This window comes from Aspergillus nidulans, chromosome VIII, assembly GCF_000011425.1.
Source record: "Aspergillus nidulans FGSC A4 chromosome VIII".
Lineage (NCBI taxonomy): Eukaryota > Fungi > Ascomycota > Eurotiomycetes > Eurotiales > Aspergillaceae > Aspergillus > Aspergillus nidulans.
Window position 1 is genome coordinate 2747202 of NC_066264.1, and position 21568 is coordinate 2768769.

Here is a 21568-nt window from a genome sequence, read left to right on the forward strand (position 1 = left end):
GCGACGCTAGTAATTTAATGCGCCGACGTAACAAGCTTACATACAAATTATTATAGCAACATGTTTTTTGACCCACAACTAACTATATCCGCATAAACCCCGAAATCAAAAACAAGAGAAATGAAGCTATTCAGGGGCCTCTATTGGCTGTAGAGCGAGGTCTACACGTGGTGATAGTCACCCTTTAATCCGCCTGCCTGCCCAACTACGCGTATCGCGATCCTCACGGCCCTCCTTGTATTCATTACCCCCTTCTAGCTCGATAACAATCTGAATATGACAAATTAGACGCTCAATCCAGTGTTGTATAGTCTCCTGTGGGAGATCCGCCCAAGCCTGCCTCCATTCTGCTTCTCCTGTCTTCTTATCGCGGGGCGCACCGCGGGATGTTGTACGCTTCTTCATCCAAGCCCAGCACGGCTCAATTGCGTTGAGATCCGGTGAATTGCCAGGCCAGTCAAGGATCTTTTGCACGTCTTCTGCTTTATAGACATGCTGCTGGATTCGGTGACAGTGGGCAGGCGCGCTATCCTCTAAAACAATAGTATTTGGGCGCTCAATCATGCATTCTTTTGCAAATGGAATAAGAAGAGGTTTAAGGACTTCCTAGGCAGTAGAATAAGTAATTAGCACGTGCTTAACTACTCTATAATAGAGAATTATAGAGATAAGGGAACAAACTGTTTGATATCTCCACCAATCAATCCCCCCTTTACCTTTACGTATAAGCTTACCGTTCTTCTCGTTCCAATTCCATTTAGGAACACGGCCGCGATTTGGGCGTAAATGAACACGAGAAAGACCTGTAGCCAACTCCCATTCCTCCCGGCATAGAGGTTCCAGCTCACGATTCATGGCTTCAATCTCTATATCTGCCTGCTTCCGCATGGCAGCAGTCTCCGGCTTGTAGATATGTAAAGGGCCCTTCTTATTATATGAGAAGCAACCCCATACCATGAAGTCAGAGCAGGCCTTCCAGCGCCTCCGTACACAATTCCTTGTATGTGAATCTTTCACAGTCCTCCACACTCGTATTGCTCCGCGGCGGTGGCCAAGAATAACACCAGTCTCGTCGGTAAAGATCACGCGTTTCCAGTCTTCTAATGTCCAATGTTGGTGGGCAAGGCAGAATTCAAGACGCCTAAGACAAGCAGCTTCAGTCAGACCAGGCTTCCAGGAAGGTTTTGCAATAACAAAGCCATGAGAATGAAGGATACAAAGAACAGAAGAATGGGAGATACCAGCTTCATAAGCAAGAATTTCTGATAATTTCTCGCGCCCTGCTCGATCTGCAGTTACTGAAGTAATAACAGTATTCTGAGTAGCTTCAGTAATCTCAACAGGCCGGCCAGATCGCTTTCTATCCTCAACAAATTCAAGCTGCACGCGCAGGCTTACTTCCGGCCGGTAGCCACGATCTCTGCCTTTCTTTACGATGCTCTGGACCGTACGAGGAGAGAGATTCAAAGATTTTGAGATCTTCTCTGTACTAAATCCGATAGCTGATAAAGTAAGAACTTGGACACGGAGTTCTACTGGATGAAAGCCGCCGCGAGGCATCATGAAGCTGGTGTTGAGGAAGGAGAGCAACTGTGGCAGGATAAGTTGAATTAGTATAAAAAGCGTGCTAAGCGTGCTAAAACACCAAATTGATCAGTCAAATAGAATATATGAGCAGTGTGAATAGCTTCAAGAGGCTGCAGGCAGCTGAAACAATGAAGAAGCAATATATGTCAAAATATTAATGTATGTATGGTAGTGGGGTTGCCATAGAAATTGTTATGTAGGGCGTAACAGTATTACATGGCGTGACACTAGCGTCGCGCAAAAACTTTTGGTGCACGCCTCCGTACTTAGGTCATGAAAACTGGTGCCTGGGGTCATTGAGACAACATCTATCAGGTATTGACTTTCGAATCTGGAGAAGTTGGCAAATCAAGCCAACCAAGGAACTGCTCAATGAGGTACCTGAGACATAGGCCAATCAGGCACCCCTCTAAAAACAGAGTCAATCTCGCTTGACGAGTTAAGAAGAACCGGCCCACCTTGAATTCCGAGCCACTAGCCGTTCCAGGCCATGGTCTAATTACGCCCCGCCTGGCAGTGGACGACTGAAGGTTTGACCTCGTCACCTTGAAGTGTTCGATCGGCAGGAGTCAGCACCGCCGCAGTCCTGATACTCAAGCTCAAACTTGACACCTTTAGTCTCTATACGAAGAGTAGAGAATATCCCCTTTGAAACGAGATAGCAGTATCCTCAGCAGTCCGACTATAAAGCACTATAAGTATGAATACGTCAACCTCGTCTCCCCTAATAGGGGTATCGCCCTTGTTCTGATCCCATAATTTTTGACACTCCGTTTGGGTCTGTGGTGCAAACCCACGTGGTTTTGACTTTGAACCATCGCCAGCCACCTCACCGTCCATTCTCAGTCCTGTAGCCCGTCAGCCTACTCCGCACAAATATGGAACTTTTTCCCGACGAAGGAAAGACCACAGACCGTATTGGTAAACTGCAGTTATCTTTGGGGCACTTTGGTCGTTGGCGTAGCCGGGCCCGCGACCGGCGTCCGTGACTGACAGTTGGCAGTGCAGCAGTGCTCCTGCTAACCCTGCTTGATCGTGAGCGATCTTTCTTCCTCTATTGGCCGACTTTTCATGCAGGACATATCAGTGCGTTTCAACGTTATCATGCGGTGGCAATCCCAGCGCTGCAACTGCGATTGCGACCAGTTTTCTGGATCTAATTCCATCCAATGTAATCATCGCTCCAGGTGGGAGGGATGTCGCAGGATTCACCACCGGCCAGTGCCACGACCGACTTCACTGTTTTTCCATAATCCAAAGCTTGGAGTTGAGAGTAGAGCCAATCAAGCGCTATTAGGAACCTAGGAGGCTCAGTGAGTCCCTCCAGGCAAAAGATAGCGGAGTCCCTTGCGGCCTGGCCCCATGATTATCGAGATAGGCGCCCTATCCAATCCCTGTCAACTTTAGGTGCCGCTTTTCCTGCAAGCATCCGAGATGCCGAGACTCACCTGCAGTCAACCTTAGCAACTTTTCTGACTCGAATTTGCGCGAGCACAGACTGATATTCTGAATGCGATTGGCTGGATTTGTCGTGACACTGACACCCAGTCGTGACCTGGCAACGCAGTGACCATCGCAAACGGTACTTAGTGACGCAAAGGGCCACATAGTTGGATACGTAACGAACCAGTTGAAGACGATGGAGACACGAAATCGAATCAACTTCATCGGGACATGTTAAGTGCTAAGAAGCAGCCTTTCTCGCTCCCTGCCTCGCTGACGCCCCGAGATTCAGACCAGCCAGAATGCACGCGATCCGAATCCGATGCTCCCTGTAAGGGGCTCGTTTAGTTTGGGATCAGCAAGAGTTTATTTATCAATCCCTTTTGCGGTCATGGCAAGTTCGCTGTCACCAATGACCGCTAACCTATCCCTATCCTTGCGCAAAACAGCAGACTCCCTTTCGTGTAATAATTGCAGATCCAGACCCTGTCCTACGCCCTTACATTGAGCGTTCGCCCGTCGTTTGCATGCGGAGTACAGTACAGCAGTACTTACTCCTATTCTCAAGTCTCCAGCACTGGACGATATTATGCAACTCCGCAGCTTCCCGTGAGTCCGCAAGTCCGCGACTTTGGTTCGGTTCTCACGGGAATCAGGTTCCAGAAGCCGCAACGAACCGGCTCGGACCCCCCTTAACCGCTACGAACTGAGTTCTCGCCGCCCGAAGCTCGAGTTTACCGTTGAGTTTTCGTCTGCGGTTCCTGGAATGGGCGCGGTACCTTAGTTGGGGTTGTGTCCTGATGTCATGAGTAGTTCGTGGCTCGGCGTCGCCGATTTGCTGTACTCTGGAGAGCAAGGCGTTCCCTTTGGACCTGTCCAGAGTACCTTATAGGCTCACTGCGGCGCAGCTCAATGCGGCCAGCCTCTACATCCCATAAGCTGGTTCATCTATTGAATGGTAATCGTTGCATACGCATGCTTCCAGTACTTGCGGGTGCGTATCCGGCGAAGACCATATTTACTGCACACTTTAGCCTGAAGTGAAGGCGCTGTCTCCCCGTCCTGCTGCCAGTAAACCAACCTTCAATCTTACGGATAACGGAGTATTAGGATTTTGCAGGACCTAAAGTCCACGATGTCTGATAAGGTTACATAGGACACATGCTTCGGATGCAAAAACAATTCCCTTTTACATTTTTAATCGCTTTGGATTCCGCTCTATGATGTACGACAGGCGGTGCTGGATATACTGGGGTGGTTGGGTCTTGTCTCAAAAGGACAAGGGGGATAGGGGTGTGGGGTCCGGATACCTACGGATGTCTGAATATATATTTCAACATCAGCTTCGCTATAACTATGCAATGGTGGAATATGACTCTATCCCAGCAGGTTCTAGAATAGTACAGCGGATGGAACGCAACGCAAGGTGACAAGAGAAGATGAAAAAGTGGCAAGACGAACAATGGCATACCTCATCCTTGACAAACCTTGTTTATACTGCTCGTAAATACTATGATCGTGCCCCGCAAACCAGGACGCCGCTGAACTCAGGCATTGGGCAAGCATTAAGGACAAATGACAATACGTACTCCGGAGTCTGACGGATGCTCCTATTTAGGTTTCAATAGCGCCAGGAGATATAGCAAGTATCACAGCTAGCGCAGCTATAATCAGAGCACCAGCAACAAAAGCAATGAGGGCGATACTCCCCCGGCTGGCGGGGAACTTGCCTCTGATAATCCAGTACTGGCTCTCAAAGTAACGATGAAAACCGACGAGAAGAATAAGGATGGCGACGCCGAGGAATGTCGTGCCTAGCGGCTTGCCTAGGCTGCGCAGACGTTGAGAAGTGTCTGTTACCCTTACCACAATGGAGCCATCGAAATCAGGCGACAGGATTGAAGATACACTCTGCGGTGTAAGCTCTAGCCCGTTGGCGCTTTGGGTCGTGGTATTACTTAGACGAAAGAGCTGTGTTACGGCGATGCCGATGGATGCAAAGGCTAGAGATGTTCGTAGCCAGGCGAGGAATGTCCGTTCTGCAGGGGTGTCAGTTGATGTGCTCATGCCGGAGTATTATATTAGGAGAAGCCACCTAACGCAAGATGATCCCGAGCAACGCTTCCTTTGTTCTCCAGCTCCAAACTACCATACCTGTCCGCAAGCCGGGAGTACCAGGACGCATGAGGCTCTTTGGCATCCTGCCCTAAATTCTCTCGTTGTCGGTCTTGGTGGTATGAGCTTTGGCGAGTCGGGAAATTGGCTGAGCCCCCATCTGAGCTCCTCACGACATTCTCCGTGGAGTTATACCGTCGTCGCTGCTGCGAACTACTGTGACTGACTATCGGGGTAATCTCGTTGACGGGCTCGGTTTGTTCGTGGCCCTGGCTTTGGCCCTGACCTTGTGCCTGAGGCATGGTCGCCTGATGCGAACGCGGGAAATTGGAATGCGTTGGTTCGTGGGGATCTGAAGATCGTTGCGTGGCAGGGTCAGCACACACCTCGCCCCGCGTTGTAGGTTGAGATCAGAGTGGTCCCTGATGGCGTGATTGCGGGATTGCCTACCGCTGAGGCGCAATGTTATGGCTGGGATGGTGGGCTGTGGGCTGAGCGCGGAAGAAATCTCCCAACGTTGGAAGAAGAGTAGTGATGCTATGATCTAGTTCTTGCGGATTGCGCTCACTCTTGTTTCAGACTACACACAGTCGCAGAAGTGAAGAGATCCTTGCATCTTGGAGAGAGGTCGCGGGCAGAAGAAGAGACCTCCCTTAGAGTGCTGACTTTCAATTGAGCTGGTCAGCGACAGGCCCCAAAGTTCGCCTTTCTGAGTTCGTCACGCGCTACTGCACTGATAAAGCTTGTGACCAACTGTTTCTGGCTTAGGCGCTTCAAGATCCCGAGGCCGATCATCTTTCTGCCCCCCCGTTGACACCTGGCAAGGCGGTCACGACAATTGTTTATCATGTGACTATGCTACACAATGCACTTTGAAGTCAGTTCGTAAGAGACATCCTCAGTATGACTTCTGATCTCGGCAAGGACATATCTCTGCCTAAATTCTGTTCGTGACCTCAAACTATCAAAGCAGTTATGTGTTTGAATGTGTCCAGTAGCTCCTGTCAGTCAGCATATACCTCGTGCGTACAAGCTGCCTGCCGCGACGTATCAGTCTGGATCAAACCTTTGATTTATATATTAAGAGAAGTAAGGATGGGTATTATGGATTAAGTGGTACTATCTACAGCAGCTCTTAGTATGTGACTGTAGTTCTGCAGCGTAACAACATCGTCGAATGAAGACGAAGCACTCAATCTACTATGAGCATCCTTGCCTCTCCCTCAAAAGAGATCTGAACCCGTGAAGCAGATCATTCTTCAAATCTTCCCAATTCTCCAACCCTACACTGATCCTCAGTAGCTTCCGATCAACCCGGGAATCTGATAAAGCACGCCACTCTATCAATGACTCGACACCACCCAGACTTGTCGCATGCTGAAACAGAGCTAACTTGCTCGGCAAAGCGCGGGCAAAATCCTCACTCCGCAATATGATTGAGAAAACCGGGCCGAAGCCATTGGGCATTTGCTCGCGTAGCCAAGGTTCGTCTTGCAGACTGGCATGGTGCATCTCCTTGATTACAGTCTGCACAAGGTGCTCGTCGCTGTTTGTAGCCGGGCCTCGTGTCTTCAAAGCCGTATGTAGCCACGCAACCAGCTTCGCTGAGCTTTCGCTAGCTCGCTGCACTCGGAGATCCAGCGTCCGAAGGCTGCGAAGACCCAGCCAGCTCTCCATATTGCCCATCACATTGCCGAGTGCCAGTCTGTCCTCCCGGAGTTTCTTCTGCCAGTCCTTTATCTTCACTACAAGGACTCCACAAAGAAGGTCACTATGGCCCCCAAAATACTTGGAACCAGAATGCATCACAATATCTGCACCCCATGCGAATGGATCCTGAAGCGGTGGAGGCGCAAATGTGCTATCAACAATGAGGTATGCCCCTCTCGCATGAGCTTTCTCTGCATATTCCTTGATACTGAACGCAGTCCCAAGCGGGTTCACTGGCGTCTCGAGTATGATCACGTCACCCTCTCCAAGACTTTCAGCTGGGCAGTCGAGCGGCAGCTTTTCTAGCCCTGAGAGACGCGATATAACGCCGATAACTTCATGACTACCGTGATAGCCTTCGCCCACGGAGACACGACGCGGATTAAGAAGAACCAGTGCTGCATGCAGCGCAGCTAATCCCGTGGAATAGCTCACTGCATAACCCTTTAGGAGCTCCGAGAGCACAGCTTCGAAACGTGTAGCGTTCGGAGCGAATTCCCGAGAGTAAACGTAGTTTTTGCCATCGAATTCCTCCTGCGCTTGAATTAGTATAGTACAGTATCCTCATTTGTTAGGCATGGTACGCACCACTGGATCTTCAGACGGGATTAAGTTTTCTGGCTCTCTGGGAAACCGAAAGGTCGTGGACAAGTGGATTGGTGGTGCAACATCCGTGACTAAGTTAAGGTAGTCGTCGGCGTGCAGGGCCGACGTCGCAGGATGCACGGAGGCTGGGGGTGACATTTCCCTGCGCGAAATTAGAAGAGAAGAATAGAAATATATGACCAGCCTTTCAGGGACACGAGCTGTTGCGAAGTTCAGTTGACCACGGCTGCATTTATACTACATGAACGTAGTGACCAAGCTTGGGGCGGCCCACCCGTGGAACGCTCAGAGAAGTTCTTAACAGCCCCACTCCTCTCAACTTCCCAAACCGGAAGTATACACTAATCACAGGGCGTGAAGGTCGAAAGAAAAATGAGTACGATCTATCCATAGCTGCAGTCCATTCCTGGCTTGGTGTTCAGTATCTCAGAGCGTAGCTCAAGGTGTGGCTCGAGTGGACTCTGTTAATAGGACTGAAGGCCAGGGCAGAGGTCCCTCCTGTAGCGGAGCCTGGAGGATAGGCACTCCGATTATGGCCATTTATTGGACTAGCTATATGTGTAGTAGTATATAGAGGGGTTATAGGGCAGTGCCGTCGAAGTCTCCATCAGGTTGTTGAAGCCGAGCATTTGCATAAGTTCCAACTGCGACGGCCCAGCCGTCTCCGGCTCATTCCAGAGGGGCGTTTCCACATATGGGAGAGCGCTCTGTTGCTGCTCTGAAAGACCTACAGGCTCCAGCTTGGGGCCTATAAAAGCGCGCAACATCCTCCCAATCCGGTAAAGGGTTCCGAAAAGGTCTTCTGGCGAAGTCTCTCCCATTTCAGTTGCAGCGCCTTTTAACTTATCTGATACCAGATCTATGACACTGAGCACGTTAACTGTATTGCGAACTTCGTCGCGGTAACTTGGCGAGAGTGATAGCCTTATCAGCACGGATGTACATCGGATGTCCTGCACCCAGAAATGGAACGGAAATCCTGCCCAATCTACGGGAGTAAACCTGAGGATGATATCGAAGAAGGCTCGTATCGACTGCAGCGTCTGATAGTGGCAATCTCGCTCGTCAAGAGTGGAAGACACGCTAAGTGAAGGCGAGGTTTGCATGACATCCGGATTCACAGGATGGATGGTTTCGTATATACTTAAAGAGGTGTAGTGCAGCTGGGACAGGAGGGTCCCTATATGAGCATATGTTAGTAGTCTTCCGAACAACATTTAGAATAAAAGGTAACTTGCCATTCTCCTTAAGGTGCAGCGGTATGGAAGCCGTAATCTCATGCAGCTTCCTCTGGAGGCCCTCAAGATACCATCTGTTAAGCAGGGGTTCTGTTGAACCCGACGATGCTGTGTTTGAAGCCACCTGGCAACGGTCTAAGTCTCGCTGATCACGTTGTTCGCAGACCTGCTGAGCTAACACCTGTAGGCGTATCTGCAAGGAGAAAATCTCGTCGGTCGGACACTCTCTGGACCTGCTAATAGTGCTGAGATACTCCTCCAGTAGAGGTGTCCAGCGCATCGGCTCCATCCGGCCATAATGAGATGCCGTCCTGAGCAATGCCAGCTCACGTCAGCTTTGGATGATTGAGGATGCGAAGGCAAAGACGTACATGGAGCTCAAGAAAAAGCATCCGAGTATAGCCCTCTCATTCTCCAGGATTTGTTGCGCCGAGTTTTCAGGGTTTCCCGTGTCATGCGTCTGATGTTCCGGGTCTAAGACCTCATTTGAAAGAAGGTCTGATCTTTTAAGCCCAGAAGTGTCTACACGAAGGTCATGGGCTACTGCCATTGCTATCTGCGTGAGGCGCGAGGGACTGGACGTGGAGGCCTTGTTGACGAAAGTATCATAGCCCCAGCCGAGATATGTCAAGACACATAGCAGTAGATCCAGACTCGATTCAATACCTTCCCATGTCCTCTGGATTATGACCCGTTTCAGATCGCTTCCACGAGCCCGCCTCTCCTGGATTGATGGCGAGGTAACAGCCATAATGGCTTGGAAGAATAGTGGTTTGCTTGCAAAGATATTTTCTGCAGTCGCATCTGGTGAGAGGTGCGTGAACGCGAGAAACGGTAGCATGCGACTGCGGAAAACAGAAAGGCGTGTCTGTTCTTGCTCCGGGTCTAACCGCCAGTCACTCGAAGTGGTTGGCGTCTGGTAAGACATGGGCGACTCGGTCTCTTCATATGCTTTCTGTTTTTGTTTTCCTTCACGCTGCTGCATTTCTATGTACTCACGTAGAGCCGCAGGCGATGCAGAATTCTCAACAACCTTATGCAACAACGCATTGAGATCGTCAATTTGGGCTTGGAGATTCGCGATTATGGCCGCTGAGCCAGCATCGGGAGACTTCTGCGATGCTCGTTTGCGAAGCGCATCTGCTGAGGAACATTCCTTCTTCAGTCGAAGACATCTTTCACAGCTATCTGAATTGTCCTGCCTAACGCATTTGGACTTGGTCTTGAAGCAGTGAAGGCAGGCCTGCCCGTATGGAGCGGCTCTCCTCTTCCCCACCTTGGAAGTGGAGCCGGACTGGAAGGAATCTTGACTAGACATTGTCCCTGGTTCTGGTGGGAAAGTGGCATGAAGAAGCGGTAGGCATTGAGTGGTTGCGCATCGCAAAATAATGGCTTCGTTCGAGCTGGTCCAAATAGGAGCTGTCGAGTTCATTCCAAAATCGTTGGACTCTAGGCATTAGAACAAAGAGAGCACGTGATTTAAGGCCGTTTAGCTCCTTGTTTAGCCTTCTAAGAACAAAATCTTTCTGATTTCACCGTTGATACCTGGACAATGCCGCTCTGTTTCAAAAATGTAGCTGACTCCATTGGGCCTCTAGCGGCTCCGTCTCAGGGTCTGACTTGCGCTCGTACTCGAACGATCTCGGAGATTTGATGTTCTCGCAGTCATCTTGACCATCCTGTCCGAATCTGACAGGTCGCCTCCAAGCGGGGGTCTACCCGACCGGTTGACCTTTCCGTTTGGAGCAGTTCGGCGACGATTCGGCTCTTTCTGCCAATCATACACGCCTGATTGAGGGTGCCAAACGGCTAACAAAACTAGGTACCTTGTGATAGTAGGCTATGGTTGTGAAGGTCCACAACTTGTTATAAAAGGGCCATGATCACATCTCAGGCATCCTTTCAGAACCAGTAAAGAGTGTCACATTACAATCAATATGTATCTACGAGCCGTCCACGCAGAAGCCCAGATATCCATACTCCAGCAACTAATCCGGGACAACCCTCTGGGAATTCTCACAACCGCTATCAAATCACCTTTATATCCCCTTATCCAATCGAGCCATATTCCATTTGTGCTGGATGCTCCAGAGACATCCGATGGCAGCCTCTCAAATGGTGTACTACGCGGCCACATGGCAAAACAAAACCCCCAGGCAAAAGCACTCATTGAAGCCTTGACCGCGCAACAAGAGCAAGGCAACACAAGCCTCGAACTGTCAGACGAGGTCCTGGTGCTCTTTAACGGACCACACCATCATTATGTGACTCCGAAGTTCTATACCGAAACCAAGCCCGCTACTGGAAAGGTCGTTCCCACCTGGAACTATGCCGCTGCGCAGGCATACGGCAAGATCCGTATCTACTGCGACTCCAAATCTGAAGAGACGATGACCTTCTTGCAAAAGCAAATCGAGGAACTGTCACATCAGTCTGAAACGTCGATCATGAAATATTCTTCTCCATGGCAGGTGTCTGATGCACCTGTTTCCTATGTTGAGCTCCTGAAGAAGAACATCATCGGGATTGAGATTACCATTGATCGCTTACAGGGGAAATTCAAGATGAGTCAAGAGATGGGTCAGGGCGACCGAGACGGTGTTATTAGTGGGTTTGAGAATTTAGGGACGGATGCTGGAAAATGCATAGCCAATATAGTAAGGGAGAGGGGTGAAATGAAAGATAAGAAGTGACCAGTAAAAAGACTATTTTCTGTGCCACTATGCGAATACATATAAAAGTTAGCACATATCGGAAAATAAAACTTGCGGCACAGTAGCAGATTTCATAGAATACGCGAGGAGGCATCGATATTAAGTATGCAATTGTCGATACAGCACCCTCTACAAGCTATATACGCTAACCGCAATGGGGCTCCACCCATCGGACCACGGCCGTGTCCCCGCCCAGCCGATTTGACATCATTAGGGATTTTACCATACTAACAACTGGTATACACTTTATACACCATACAACTGAGTACTAACCTTCAGGATGGCCTCAAATACGAATCCGTCGCCGAAACCAAAGATCGACCTTTCACAAAAGCTGTCAGAACTCCGAGCAGCTAGAGCAAAAACGCAATCCCCTAGAGAACCAGCTCCCGTCACCCCTCCGCTCTCAAAACCGCCAGATTTGTCCTCCCACAGCTACTCGCGGCCTGTCCGCCGAATCCTTTCCAAAAATGACCATGAAACATTCCTCTCCTCGTCTACTTATACACTCGTTCTCGCCTTCATTTTCGGCCTCTCCGATTCAGTTCGAGGTCGCGCAGCACCAGATGCAAACGCAGAACCCGGCTACTCGCCAAAGATTTCGAAAATCCTCTCAGTGGTAGACAACATCCGCACGCTTGTTGAGAGCCACCCATCTATTGATCAGGGTGGCTCTCGGTTTGGCAACCCTGCCTTCCGCGATTTGTTCGACGACGTCGCCGCCCAAAGCCCAGCATGGCTCAGAGACATCCTAGGGATTGAGGACGCAGCCGCTGTTAACGAGATATCCACATACCTGATTCACTCGCTAGGGTCGCGTGACAGACTAGACTATGGATCTGGACATGAACTGAACTTCATGATGTGGCTGCTATGTCTGCGGCAGCTAGGTCTCTTCTCAGAGCCGGATTTTGAGGCGATCGTTTTCCACGTTTATGTGCGGTACATGCGGCTTATGCGGGAGGTGCAATCGACGTATTACCTTGAGCCTGCTGGTTCGCATGGTGTCTGGGGCCTAGATGATTACCACTTCTTGCCGTTTTTGTTCGGTGCCGCTCAGCTTGTTGGGCACCCGTATATCACACCGTTGGCGATTCATAATACTGCTATACTCGACGAGGAAGGAGACCGATATCTGTACCTTGATCAAGTCCGGTGGGTGGATAGTGTTAAGACAGTGAAAGGGCTACGGTGGCACAGTCCCATGCTGGACGATATTTCCGGCGCAAAGAACTGGACTAAGATTGAAAGCGGAATGAAAAAGATGTTTGTCAAGGAGGTATTGGGGAAACTCCCCATTATGCAGCACTTTTTGTTTGGAAGCTTGCTGCCCGCTGAACCGGGAATGGGTGAAGGTGAAGCCGAAGAGGAGGGTGAGCATACGCATGCACATGGACATAGCCATGTGCACGACCACAGTCAGCAACTAGACTGGTTTGGCGATTGCTGTGGCATCAAGGTGCCGAGCACTGTAGCTGCAGGACAAGAAATGCGGAAACGAATGGGTGGTGGTTCGAGCCTGCGTCCGATTCCCTTCGATTAGTGACTACTATGTGCAGTCATCGTGGAATAAAATGATCTGATGAGTAATGGAAATATATGCAGATGATTAGAATGCTAAATGAAACAAAAGGTTAATAGTCTAATGTATTGTTTCGCCATGATTGCCAAACATTACCAGTGCCAGACCCAGACCGAGAATGACAGGCTGAGATATGATTAGGCTAAAGCCCGTAGACTATGTGCCTGGGGTGAAATAGCTGCATTGCCTTCTGTAGGCCTTCATGAATAATACCGAAGTGATTATACGATGTAGCAAGAAAATACTTCAACGGAGCTTATACATCGATCGGTGATTCATTATACAAACAGGCTTTAGCGGACTCATATCTCCTCTAGAGTCAACGCCTTAGTCTACGCACCTCGAACAAATATATCCTAACAGCATCTGTACCAAGTAGTGCCAATGTAGTAATTCAAAAACGGTAGCATGGGATGTCCAGAAATCTGCCTTAATCCCTGTACTCCGAATAGCCTACACTGTAGAGTCAGGTCACATGACCCGCCTTTTACTTAAAGCGGCACCGGCGCCACACCCATTCCGTCCGCATTGCAGTGGACTTGCGCCAACCTCGGGCTTAATTATTCTATACCCAAACCGATCACGGACCTGAAGGCGTCACGTCATCATGGACGAATACTCAGCTGGTGGAGGCGGGAAGCTCAAACTCAAGGGCGCTAAAGTGAGCGATGGCCGGGTGAAGAAGAAGAAGAGCAAGAAGAGCTCTTCGGCTGGCACAGGTGCCACTACTGGTGTTGGTGAAAAGGTGGAGGAGAAAAGGAGCGAGGATGCCGCTGCTGAGGAGCGCGCAAGATCGGTATCCGGTGGTGCAGAGGGGGAGGATGAATCCCATTCTACAGGGACATCGACACCAACGCAGCCTGCGAAGACAGAGGCTGAGAGGAAACATGAGGAACTGAGGAGGAAACGGGTATGTTGCATTGCATCCATTGCGCACATTGTTCCCAGATTACCGATACTCGAATATTTTTTTCCTTTCGCTCTCGCATATATCGATCTTCCTCGGTATGAGCCAGAAGTACTTTTGCTCTGTCTCATCATCTCTTCTCTTCTGATGTGTTTGCTTTTTGGCTGGGCTGTAATAGACCTGCTTTATCCTACCTTACTTACCCCTGGGCTGTTTCTCAACAATCGATTTCTAGTAATGGCTACACACATGCTGATACTGATGGACGTGTGTAGATACAAGAGCGTCTAAAGCGCGAGGGCGTCAAGACCCATAAGGAGCGAGTCGAGGAGCTGAATAAGTACCTTAGCAGGTTGAGTGAGCATCACGATATGTACGTTTTCAGACTTGCCAGCTTCTCTTCCTTGGCTTTTAATACAATGATGGATGCTAACTATCGTGCAGGCCGAAGATTGGCCCTGGTTAAGGGCGTGGGGAGACCGGGGGTTTACGGTTGTTGAACCAGGTTTACGGGTGCTAATTTGTACGGAGCACGACTTCTGGACCGACATTCCGGTTCAGCTTGTCTGTACGTATCCCGTTGGGGATGGGAAGTTGGCTCAATAGTTTGCCCAGTGGGCTGGAGCATTCGGCCTGATTGAGCTTTCGCGTGCTGGGATGGAGCTGGCTACGTTCTGCAAGCTTACTGGCTGAAGGAGGGATAATGCTGGCTACGCCCTCGGCGGCGCTTCAGTTGCTCTTGACTTACAAGGAACATTTACGAAAGGATAGAAAGATGATAGGCTGAGAGTATGCAGTTTATGTACCTATTACCCGCTGGCTATGTGACACGCCAATGGACACGAAGATAGTCCGTAATTGAGATCAAGAATTCTACCCCAATCCATTAGGAGTCTTGCCATCAGGCAGCCATCGACTATCCAGGATGTCAATAAACCACCAGATCCCAGAAACCCAGTCATGCCGAGAAATAACCAAAAATCAACTCAACTCCACTGGTCTAACGCCGCGCATAAGATGCGGAAAGTAAGAAGTAGAAAGTAAATGCCCCAACCCAGAACTGAAGATGCTCAAAGACGAGATGGAAAAAGCAGGAAACATAAGATATTGGCTGCAACGTAGTGTAGCGGTGAAGGTAGTCACAGCCCAAGTGACTGGGAAGGCCAAGGCGAGTCAGGAAATCCGAGCCGTGCCTCTCCTATACACCCTTGATGACCTGAGTTCGCTCACTGTTGAGTTTATCGGCATTCCGTGCATGGGATTCTTTCTTGCAGTCCTCGAGACCGGTACAGGAATGAGCTTCGAGCATTCGATGTTTAGAGCAGAAGTGGCCGTTGCAAAAGCTGCAGTCACCAACGATGCGCTGGGCGGCTTCCTTGCATTCCTTGAAGTTGCAACGGGGCTTGCGTGGAGCCATGTTGGGCGGTGGTGGCGAGAGAAAGGGAAGGAATGGTCCGGATAACGAGATGGTACGCGGGCGACGGCGCCGAAATCGGCTAGCGGTGCGGAGATGTGTTGGCTCAGTTGATTGTTGAGTTGGAGAAGTGTTTGGAAAGTTTCAAAGTGTTACCGCCCAGGTCAAATTGACGATATGATGAGCGGACTATTGAGAACCGAAAGATGACGTGGTAAGAGCAAATGGTGAGGTGACTAGGAGAGGAGCGGTCACAAGGGCGAAATGAGTTGGGGGAGGCGAGCCCGCGAGGCAGATAAGGAGGCCGGCCGGATAAGGAACAGATAGTATGAAGAAGCTAAGGAGGATGAAAAGGATGGAAGGGATGTCTGGAGGAAAGCGGTATATATACGAGAGAAGATTAGCGGACTCTGGAACCGGGTGAAGGTCGGAGGCAACAGGAAGACAAAGAATGGCAAGGAGACAGAAAAGGGCAGCGGCGAGAGCAGCGCAAAAGTCAATTTATACGGAATTGCCTCATGGAGGCCCGGCTGAGTCAAAGGGATCGCCGCCGACAGCAAGAGAGTATTATTAGATTACTAGATTCAAAGGTGGAGCGCTGGAAACTTCCACGTCTCGCCTGGGGCGCTTCATCCTGAATATTCGCTGCTTTATTAATCGGTCATGATCCAGACTATATGCTGCTGGGGGTGGTAGCATTAGCGATACCTGAGGCAGGCTCCAACCTAGCCTTGCCGGTGCCTCATTTCCTTCGCGGAGGGTACGACATAGTTTACGACGTCGTGATGGTGGTGGTTGACGACCAACTGTCCTTGTCCATAGTTACGTGTCCGTCTCCCAAACTTCAGCCATCAGCCATTCCCCTTTCAATGTCGTCATGCTGCCACCAACTTCTGACTGAATATTGTCGCAAGTGCCACTATCACAGGAACTGAATGGAGAATGAGCCAATTCTAGTCTACTCTAGTTTACTCTGAACAAGATTCACAACCCAACCGCTGCAATGCACCAGCCCTGCCACTAGCCAGTGCGATGCACGCAATATCCAGGTACTCAGCTCGCAGTCAAGCCACTGTCCGTGCAATATGCATCTGGGTTTAACTAACCGTCTCCCCGCAAATAATCAGCCCATAATTGATTTGACTTATTAAAAAGGATCATTGATAGGAACAGGTGACTTGGTCGTCGGTTGACAAAATCCCAATCCCCTGGTTGAGACTTGCGAACTAGTAGTCACATGGATCGGTTCACGGTAGATCGCAGCCTGCGGAATCCCTTCCGTCAGCTGAGTGTATAGCCGTCCCACCTCAAGATTCGAGAGTCGAGGATACCGAGAGATACGTAGCACTCTAGAGAGTCACATTGCCGTGCTTGGAGCCTATCTGTGCGGTACCTTTTGACCAGCAGCGCGGAGCACAGAAAGTAGGACGTCGGATCATGGATGAGTTGCAGTCGCACACCACCAACGCACAGGGCGCGATGCAGATCGGCCCATCTGCTGTCTGTGCTGTGCTCAGTTAGACTGTGCTGGCTGCAGGCTCGCCAGTTGAGCCCGATCCAGCTTTCAGTAATGGCATCATTTAAGGAGGTCTAGTGTGATTTTCGATCCAAAAGGCCAGCCGCGGAGTACAGCTATCCAGTCCGCAGGGTGAGGGCGACTTCGGCGGCTGGCTTCATGTACTTTGTACTCCGGGGTAGTTGAAATTAGAATTCTGGGTAAAAGTTGGGCAACCTTTGTCTAGAGTCAACTAATCGGATCCTCCCCAACCCGGCTGCCAAAGGGAGCATGCAGCTGTTGGAGGTGGATATTCTTCAGACGTTCAGAGGTTATCTGCTCGGATATGGCGCTAAGACTCAATCAGTGAATCTTGATTTTTTGACTGGGCCCGGTAACTGCGGACTGCACCTCATCTTACTCACCTCACTTCACTGCACCATCTGGCATCAACCTGAGCTGCGCCAATCCTCAACTCGTGTCCTCGACTCGTTCTGAAGATATTCTCCACACTCTACGGAGTACATAGCTACGTATTCTGCATGCACGAATGTCCAAGTTTCTGCGCGTCGACGGAAACGAATGTGTCCACTTCTCTACGGCTGTCAATGACTCACCAGCAACTGATCGGTCCGCTTCAAGTTCTTTAGAGAGATGACAAGCGCTTAGGTACATTATATCTAGGCTGAATTATATGTCATTGTAGCGGCTATTGTAACAGTCATTTCGGCGCATTGAGCGGACTGTGGCCGAGATGATCGTCGTTAGACTCTACCCCAAAACGCGGAGGTGGGCCATCTGACAACCGAAGATATCAAAACCCAGAACAATGTATGGACAGCAGACATATGCAGCACCGCTTCGAATGACTGCGGTGGGCGGTTCTTGCAAGCTTAATATTCTCTCCAGCCAAGGCTGGAGACGTCATCGCGACCGGCACAAGAACATCCCCATTTAGAGTTTGAAAATTTTTTCCATTTTTCCTGATATATTACTCTGGTGCTAAGTATGGGGTTAAACACAAAGAGGACGTTGACATTAGAATATAAAGAAAACGCCGTTTCCTTCTCAGAATACACCGGGTCATTCTTAGAGTCATGAGTTTTTAAGAAACAAAGGAAAATGAACTGTGAGAATCCTTTATACTCCAACTTCATCCTTTCCCGCATCTGGGTCGAGGTAGTTTTCTCGTTCTGCCGCCTCATACTCCCCAACAAGATCCATTACCACTGCGCGAGCTTCATCAAATTCATCGAGGCCGTCTTGGAATGGAGCTTCCTTCTTGTATTGTTCTAGGAAAGCATTTCGTTTTCGCAGACGGTCGTATTGTTGAACGATTCGCTTAAATAATGTGGCAACAGAGGTGTGGTTTGCCAGCATCAAGCCACTGACTCGGTGTGTGTTTTGAATGTATGGAGATTTTTTCGTTAAGGCCACCTGAATACTAGCAGGACCCCAAGGTATAAACGACGCTAGGCGTCGTTCGCGAATACGGAGCAGCGATTTGTGCACGTCCGTTGGGTCCGCCTCACCCTGAATTATGTTGAGGATACTAATGTAGCAGCTGGACTTGCTGGGGTTGATCGAGACCATCCGGTTCTTGGGCTGCAGCAGACGGCGCATGACATCCAGAACGGTTGTTTTTCGGACCGTCTTGGCCTGATCGATATTATCTCCCGTAAAAGGCGTGTATGAGGTGAGTAGGAAATGGCTGCGCGGCGTGGGAATGAGGGATGCGATGATCCCGACGAGGTCATTATGCATATAACCGGGGTATCGGAGCGTGGTGGTGGAAGCAGACATAACAGTAGACACCTACAGATCGTCAGCAAAGGACCTTCAGCACCTTTATATAAGACACATACGAGGCGGTTCGTCTGCTGGAAGGAAGGTTCTTGCACGTGTAATCTGTCCGCAACAATTCTCGACAATGCGGCGTTATCTAGAACAACCTAAACAATGGGTGAGCGTATGGGACGACAATGATCCAAGCACCATTGGCTTACAACAGAGTCGGCGTTCTGCGTTAACCGTCGCATGGCAAGAAGACTGTTATACGGGTTGACCACGACATCTGCAGCTTGGGTATCCGGGAAGACAGAATATGTCTGTATCAACTTCTTCGGAAATCGGTCGTTCATGCGTTCTAGAAGGAAACTTCCCAGCCCTGAACCAGTTCCTCCAGCGATCGAGTGCAAAAACATGAAGCCCTGATCCAGTATTAAAAAAAAAAAAAAAAAAAAAAAAAAACTCAGGCTGTTCCTATCCGGAGCCTTACCTCTAGAGAGTCACTTCCATCCGCCTCCCGGTCAATCATGTCGAAGACCTCCTCCTGGACGACCTCACCGGCTGCATATCCAGCACCCCAATTATTACCAGCACCGATACCCTGTTGCCCGATAAAGAAGTTTTCTGGATTGTAGATGTTTTTGTATGGACCGGATTGAATGCCGTTCAGGACCTGGTCAGAGTAGCTTCAGCTCGTTGTCCGCAACGCTTCGCAGATGAGTATCATACCCTCGGTTCCAGGTCTAGCAGAATTGCCCGGGGAATATATCGTGTATCATCACTCTAAAGTCAAGCCCGTTGATAGTTAAACCGAGAATTTCCCGTTTGACACACACGGCGGTCTACACACCTGGTAGAAGAAGACATCCTTGCGATCGCCGCCTTCTGTCGCAAACTCCTCCAAGTTTCCATCCTGACTAATTCCGTGCTCGAGACATAGCTGTTGCCAAAACTGACTACCAACTGCATAATCATTCCGTCAGTACATTGTCCAGCAATGGCCCGAATGGGCTGCATTCCTGGTTGCGGAAGAGGGGTCTCGGGATGGATCGCTTCAGGTCGCGGGTTTCGCACCGTTATTGCCGCATTGGCCGGCTTGGATTGTGATAATCTCCCTAGACAGGAGTTAGTATCACTGGAGAGGAATTGCCGCCTGATGAGAAGTTTTGGAGGGTATACCTAGGCATCTTTCTTGCTTGCCTTAAGTGAAGTCAAGGTGATAAATCAACGCGTAGCGCGTTCCTTTGTACGCCGTAGATAGACCTTACAAGTGTGGGGCCTAAGGCCGCAACGAACTTTAAAATGACGCACCTTCGTTTGCTGCTGCTACACCATGCTACAATGGACGAGATGAACATAAGAACCTGTTTCAATATAATACACTATATGCTAGAAACTGAGCGGTGATTCAACCAAATTCTTCCTGGTTCAGAACTCAATATGAATATAGCAAGTATAGAATACCTCTGATGGGCTTTTCAAGGCTGGAAGAGCCCACGGTGCTGTCCCGACGCCTGGCACGAACAGCGCATATCAGGGTGCTTACATGTCAGTGGTATCCTGAAATCCAAGCAAGCTGGACTTGTCCCCTCTGACTCCTGGGACCAATCCATTTCCCTGATATACTGGGAAAATAGCTCGTCTCAGAAGCCAGCTTTGCATGCTGTGACGAGCATCCCTGCACCAGACACGACGCCATCAACTATCTTTACCCGACTACCTTGCTTGCGGCCGTATGCTTTGATGCAACCTTCTCGTACCGCTTCCTCCATGCCGGCCATACCAGCACATCCCAGGCAAATCGCACTGACAGGTCGTGAATTTGCTTTGATTAATCTTTCGGTAGCCTCAATAATCCTCCTTCGTACTTCTTCAGGAGGAGTAGTATGCAATTCAACAGCCGTGAGTCCTGTGGTTTCCACGCCGGCGAACCGACTGGAAGAGCCCTTATGATTACCGGAATTAACAAGCATATCCGAAACAGCATTGCTGAGCTCGACCTTCCAACTACTCCCAGTAGTAACGATACCAAAAGTGTCCTTGGCTTGCGACTTGCCGAACCCTCCGTCCCAGGTAAGTTGGAAAGAGCTAACCAGTGATAGAGAGGTTACAATGCTTCCTTCGAAGATCCCGGTCACGAACTTCTTCTTTGTGTTTGCCGTCGGCCCGAGCTCTAGTAAAGCTGCATCTTCCAGCTTTTCAATAGCTTCTCTGAGCATTCCGACAAGTGGATGCGCTGAATAGCATGCGACTAGGAACCCATCGTACTTTTCGACTAGCGGTTCCACAAATGGCCGGCAGTGGAGTGCGGATACAACTGAGTCTTCTCCCGAATTTATGCTGGGTATGCCGTGAATGACTCGGCCATCGGGGAGTGTGACGGTCTCAGACTGCGGAGCTGTGAAGTAGTCGAAGTGGATGTCTGTATACCCAAGGTTGTCAAGGATGGGGACCAGTGCACTGGTCATATGAGTAGAGGTATTTGGATTGATAACCAAAATTGAGAATCGTGGACGGCTGATTGATGCCATTGTGTTTGTTGAGTATTGGGGTCCAACTGGTTTGCGGCCATGAGCAGAGTTGTGGCGGGGTTCAGATGGAGGAATGCTGCTGAGAGTGGGATTTGTCCATCCTCAGCCAGTTTGCCGCAAGACCATCTGTTGGCCAAGAGCAACGTACTCTAAGTAACTTTCAGTTCATTAACAAACCTAGCATCATATGGATCAATTCAGCATACTACCTGCGAACAGTGGACATTCTATATACAACCAAAAATCATTTTCCCGGAGTTAAACGGCTTTAGTTTGATGACGCGAGATGTGGGGGTAGATGCTAGAGTTATTGAGCCGCCGCTTTGGACTCTCGCCCACGGGGCCAAAGGATAAATTCCTGATTCTTCATGTTTTGGTCCGTTTTAACATTCTTCTAGAGTGCCCAAAGCTTGCTTCTTCTTGTGAAAGTGAGCTCTT

General features: G+C 49.7%; 11 protein-coding genes across 11 annotated transcripts, besides 1 other annotated feature; 3 read left to right on the plus strand and 8 right to left on the minus strand.

Annotated features, from left to right (window-relative positions):
- Positions 1-21568: part of a sequence feature (contig 1.10 1..175166(-1)) that runs on past both edges of the window.
- Positions 178-1560, minus strand: ANIA_00683 (uncharacterized protein; the record flags this gene model as incomplete). Its single annotated transcript, XM_653195.1, has 2 exons — positions 178-533; positions 735-1560. 2 exons carry the CDS (start codon positions 1558-1560, stop codon positions 178-180), a joined length of 1182 nt encoding a protein of 393 aa, XP_658287.1.
- Positions 2744-3195, minus strand: ANIA_11279 (uncharacterized protein; the record flags this gene model as incomplete). Its single annotated transcript, XM_050613341.1, has 2 exons — positions 2744-2847; positions 3036-3195. 2 exons carry the CDS (start codon positions 3193-3195, stop codon positions 2744-2746), a joined length of 264 nt encoding a protein of 87 aa, XP_050469166.1.
- Positions 4645-5447, minus strand: ANIA_00682 (uncharacterized protein; the record flags this gene model as incomplete). The annotated part of the gene is made up of 2 exons (XM_653194.1): positions 4645-5069; positions 5180-5447. 2 exons carry the CDS (start codon positions 5445-5447, stop codon positions 4645-4647), a joined length of 693 nt encoding a protein of 230 aa, XP_658286.1.
- Positions 6346-7599, minus strand: ANIA_00681 (putative transsulfuration enzyme family protein; the record flags this gene model as incomplete). Its single annotated transcript, XM_653193.1, has 2 exons — positions 6346-7389; positions 7444-7599. 2 exons carry the CDS (start codon positions 7597-7599, stop codon positions 6346-6348), a joined length of 1200 nt encoding a protein of 399 aa, XP_658285.1.
- ANIA_00680 (Zn(II)2Cys6 transcription factor domain-containing protein) lies at positions 8010-10017 on the minus strand (the record flags this gene model as incomplete). The annotated part of the gene is made up of 3 exons (XM_653192.1): positions 8010-8604; positions 8696-9010; positions 9071-10017. The coding sequence occupies 3 exons, from the start codon at positions 10015-10017 to the stop codon at positions 8010-8012; spliced, it is 1857 nt and encodes a 618-aa protein (XP_658284.1).
- Positions 10637-11432, plus strand: ANIA_10108 (FMN-binding negative transcriptional regulator; the record flags this gene model as incomplete). The annotated part of the gene is made up of 1 exon (XM_050613342.1): positions 10637-11432. The coding sequence occupies one exon, from the start codon at positions 10637-10639 to the stop codon at positions 11390-11392; it is 756 nt and encodes a 251-aa protein (XP_050469167.1). The 3' UTR covers positions 11393-11432.
- Positions 11694-12956, plus strand: ANIA_10111 (serine/threonine-protein phosphatase 2A activator; the record flags this gene model as incomplete). The annotated part of the gene is made up of 1 exon (XM_653191.2): positions 11694-12956. The coding sequence occupies one exon, from the start codon at positions 11694-11696 to the stop codon at positions 12954-12956; it is 1263 nt and encodes a 420-aa protein (XP_658283.2).
- Positions 13603-14368, plus strand: ANIA_00678 (uncharacterized protein; the record flags this gene model as incomplete). Its single annotated transcript, XM_653190.1, has 3 exons — positions 13603-13905; positions 14178-14275; positions 14347-14368. The coding sequence occupies 3 exons, from the start codon at positions 13603-13605 to the stop codon at positions 14366-14368; spliced, it is 423 nt and encodes a 140-aa protein (XP_658282.1).
- On the minus strand, positions 14681-15796 carry ANIA_00677 (uncharacterized protein). Its single transcript, XM_050613344.1, has one exon. The coding sequence runs from the start codon at positions 15317-15319 to the stop codon at positions 15101-15103; it is 219 nt and encodes a 72-aa protein (XP_050469168.1). The 5' UTR covers positions 15320-15796; the 3' UTR covers positions 14681-15100.
- On the minus strand, positions 17952-19824 carry ANIA_00676 (gamma-tubulin mipA; the record flags this gene model as incomplete). The annotated part of the gene is made up of 8 exons (XM_653188.2): positions 19779-19824; positions 19674-19714; positions 19450-19562; positions 19329-19382; positions 19090-19272; positions 18818-19021; positions 18677-18763; positions 17952-18626 (listed from the first exon to the last, which is right to left on the minus strand). The coding sequence occupies exons 1-8, from the start codon at positions 19784-19786 to the stop codon at positions 17952-17954; spliced, it is 1365 nt and encodes a 454-aa protein (XP_658280.2). The 5' UTR covers positions 19787-19824.
- Positions 20243-21130, minus strand: ANIA_10110 (aspartate/glutamate racemase family protein; the record flags this gene model as incomplete). Its single annotated transcript, XM_050613345.1, has 1 exon — positions 20243-21130. The coding sequence occupies one exon, from the start codon at positions 21128-21130 to the stop codon at positions 20243-20245; it is 888 nt and encodes a 295-aa protein (XP_050469169.1).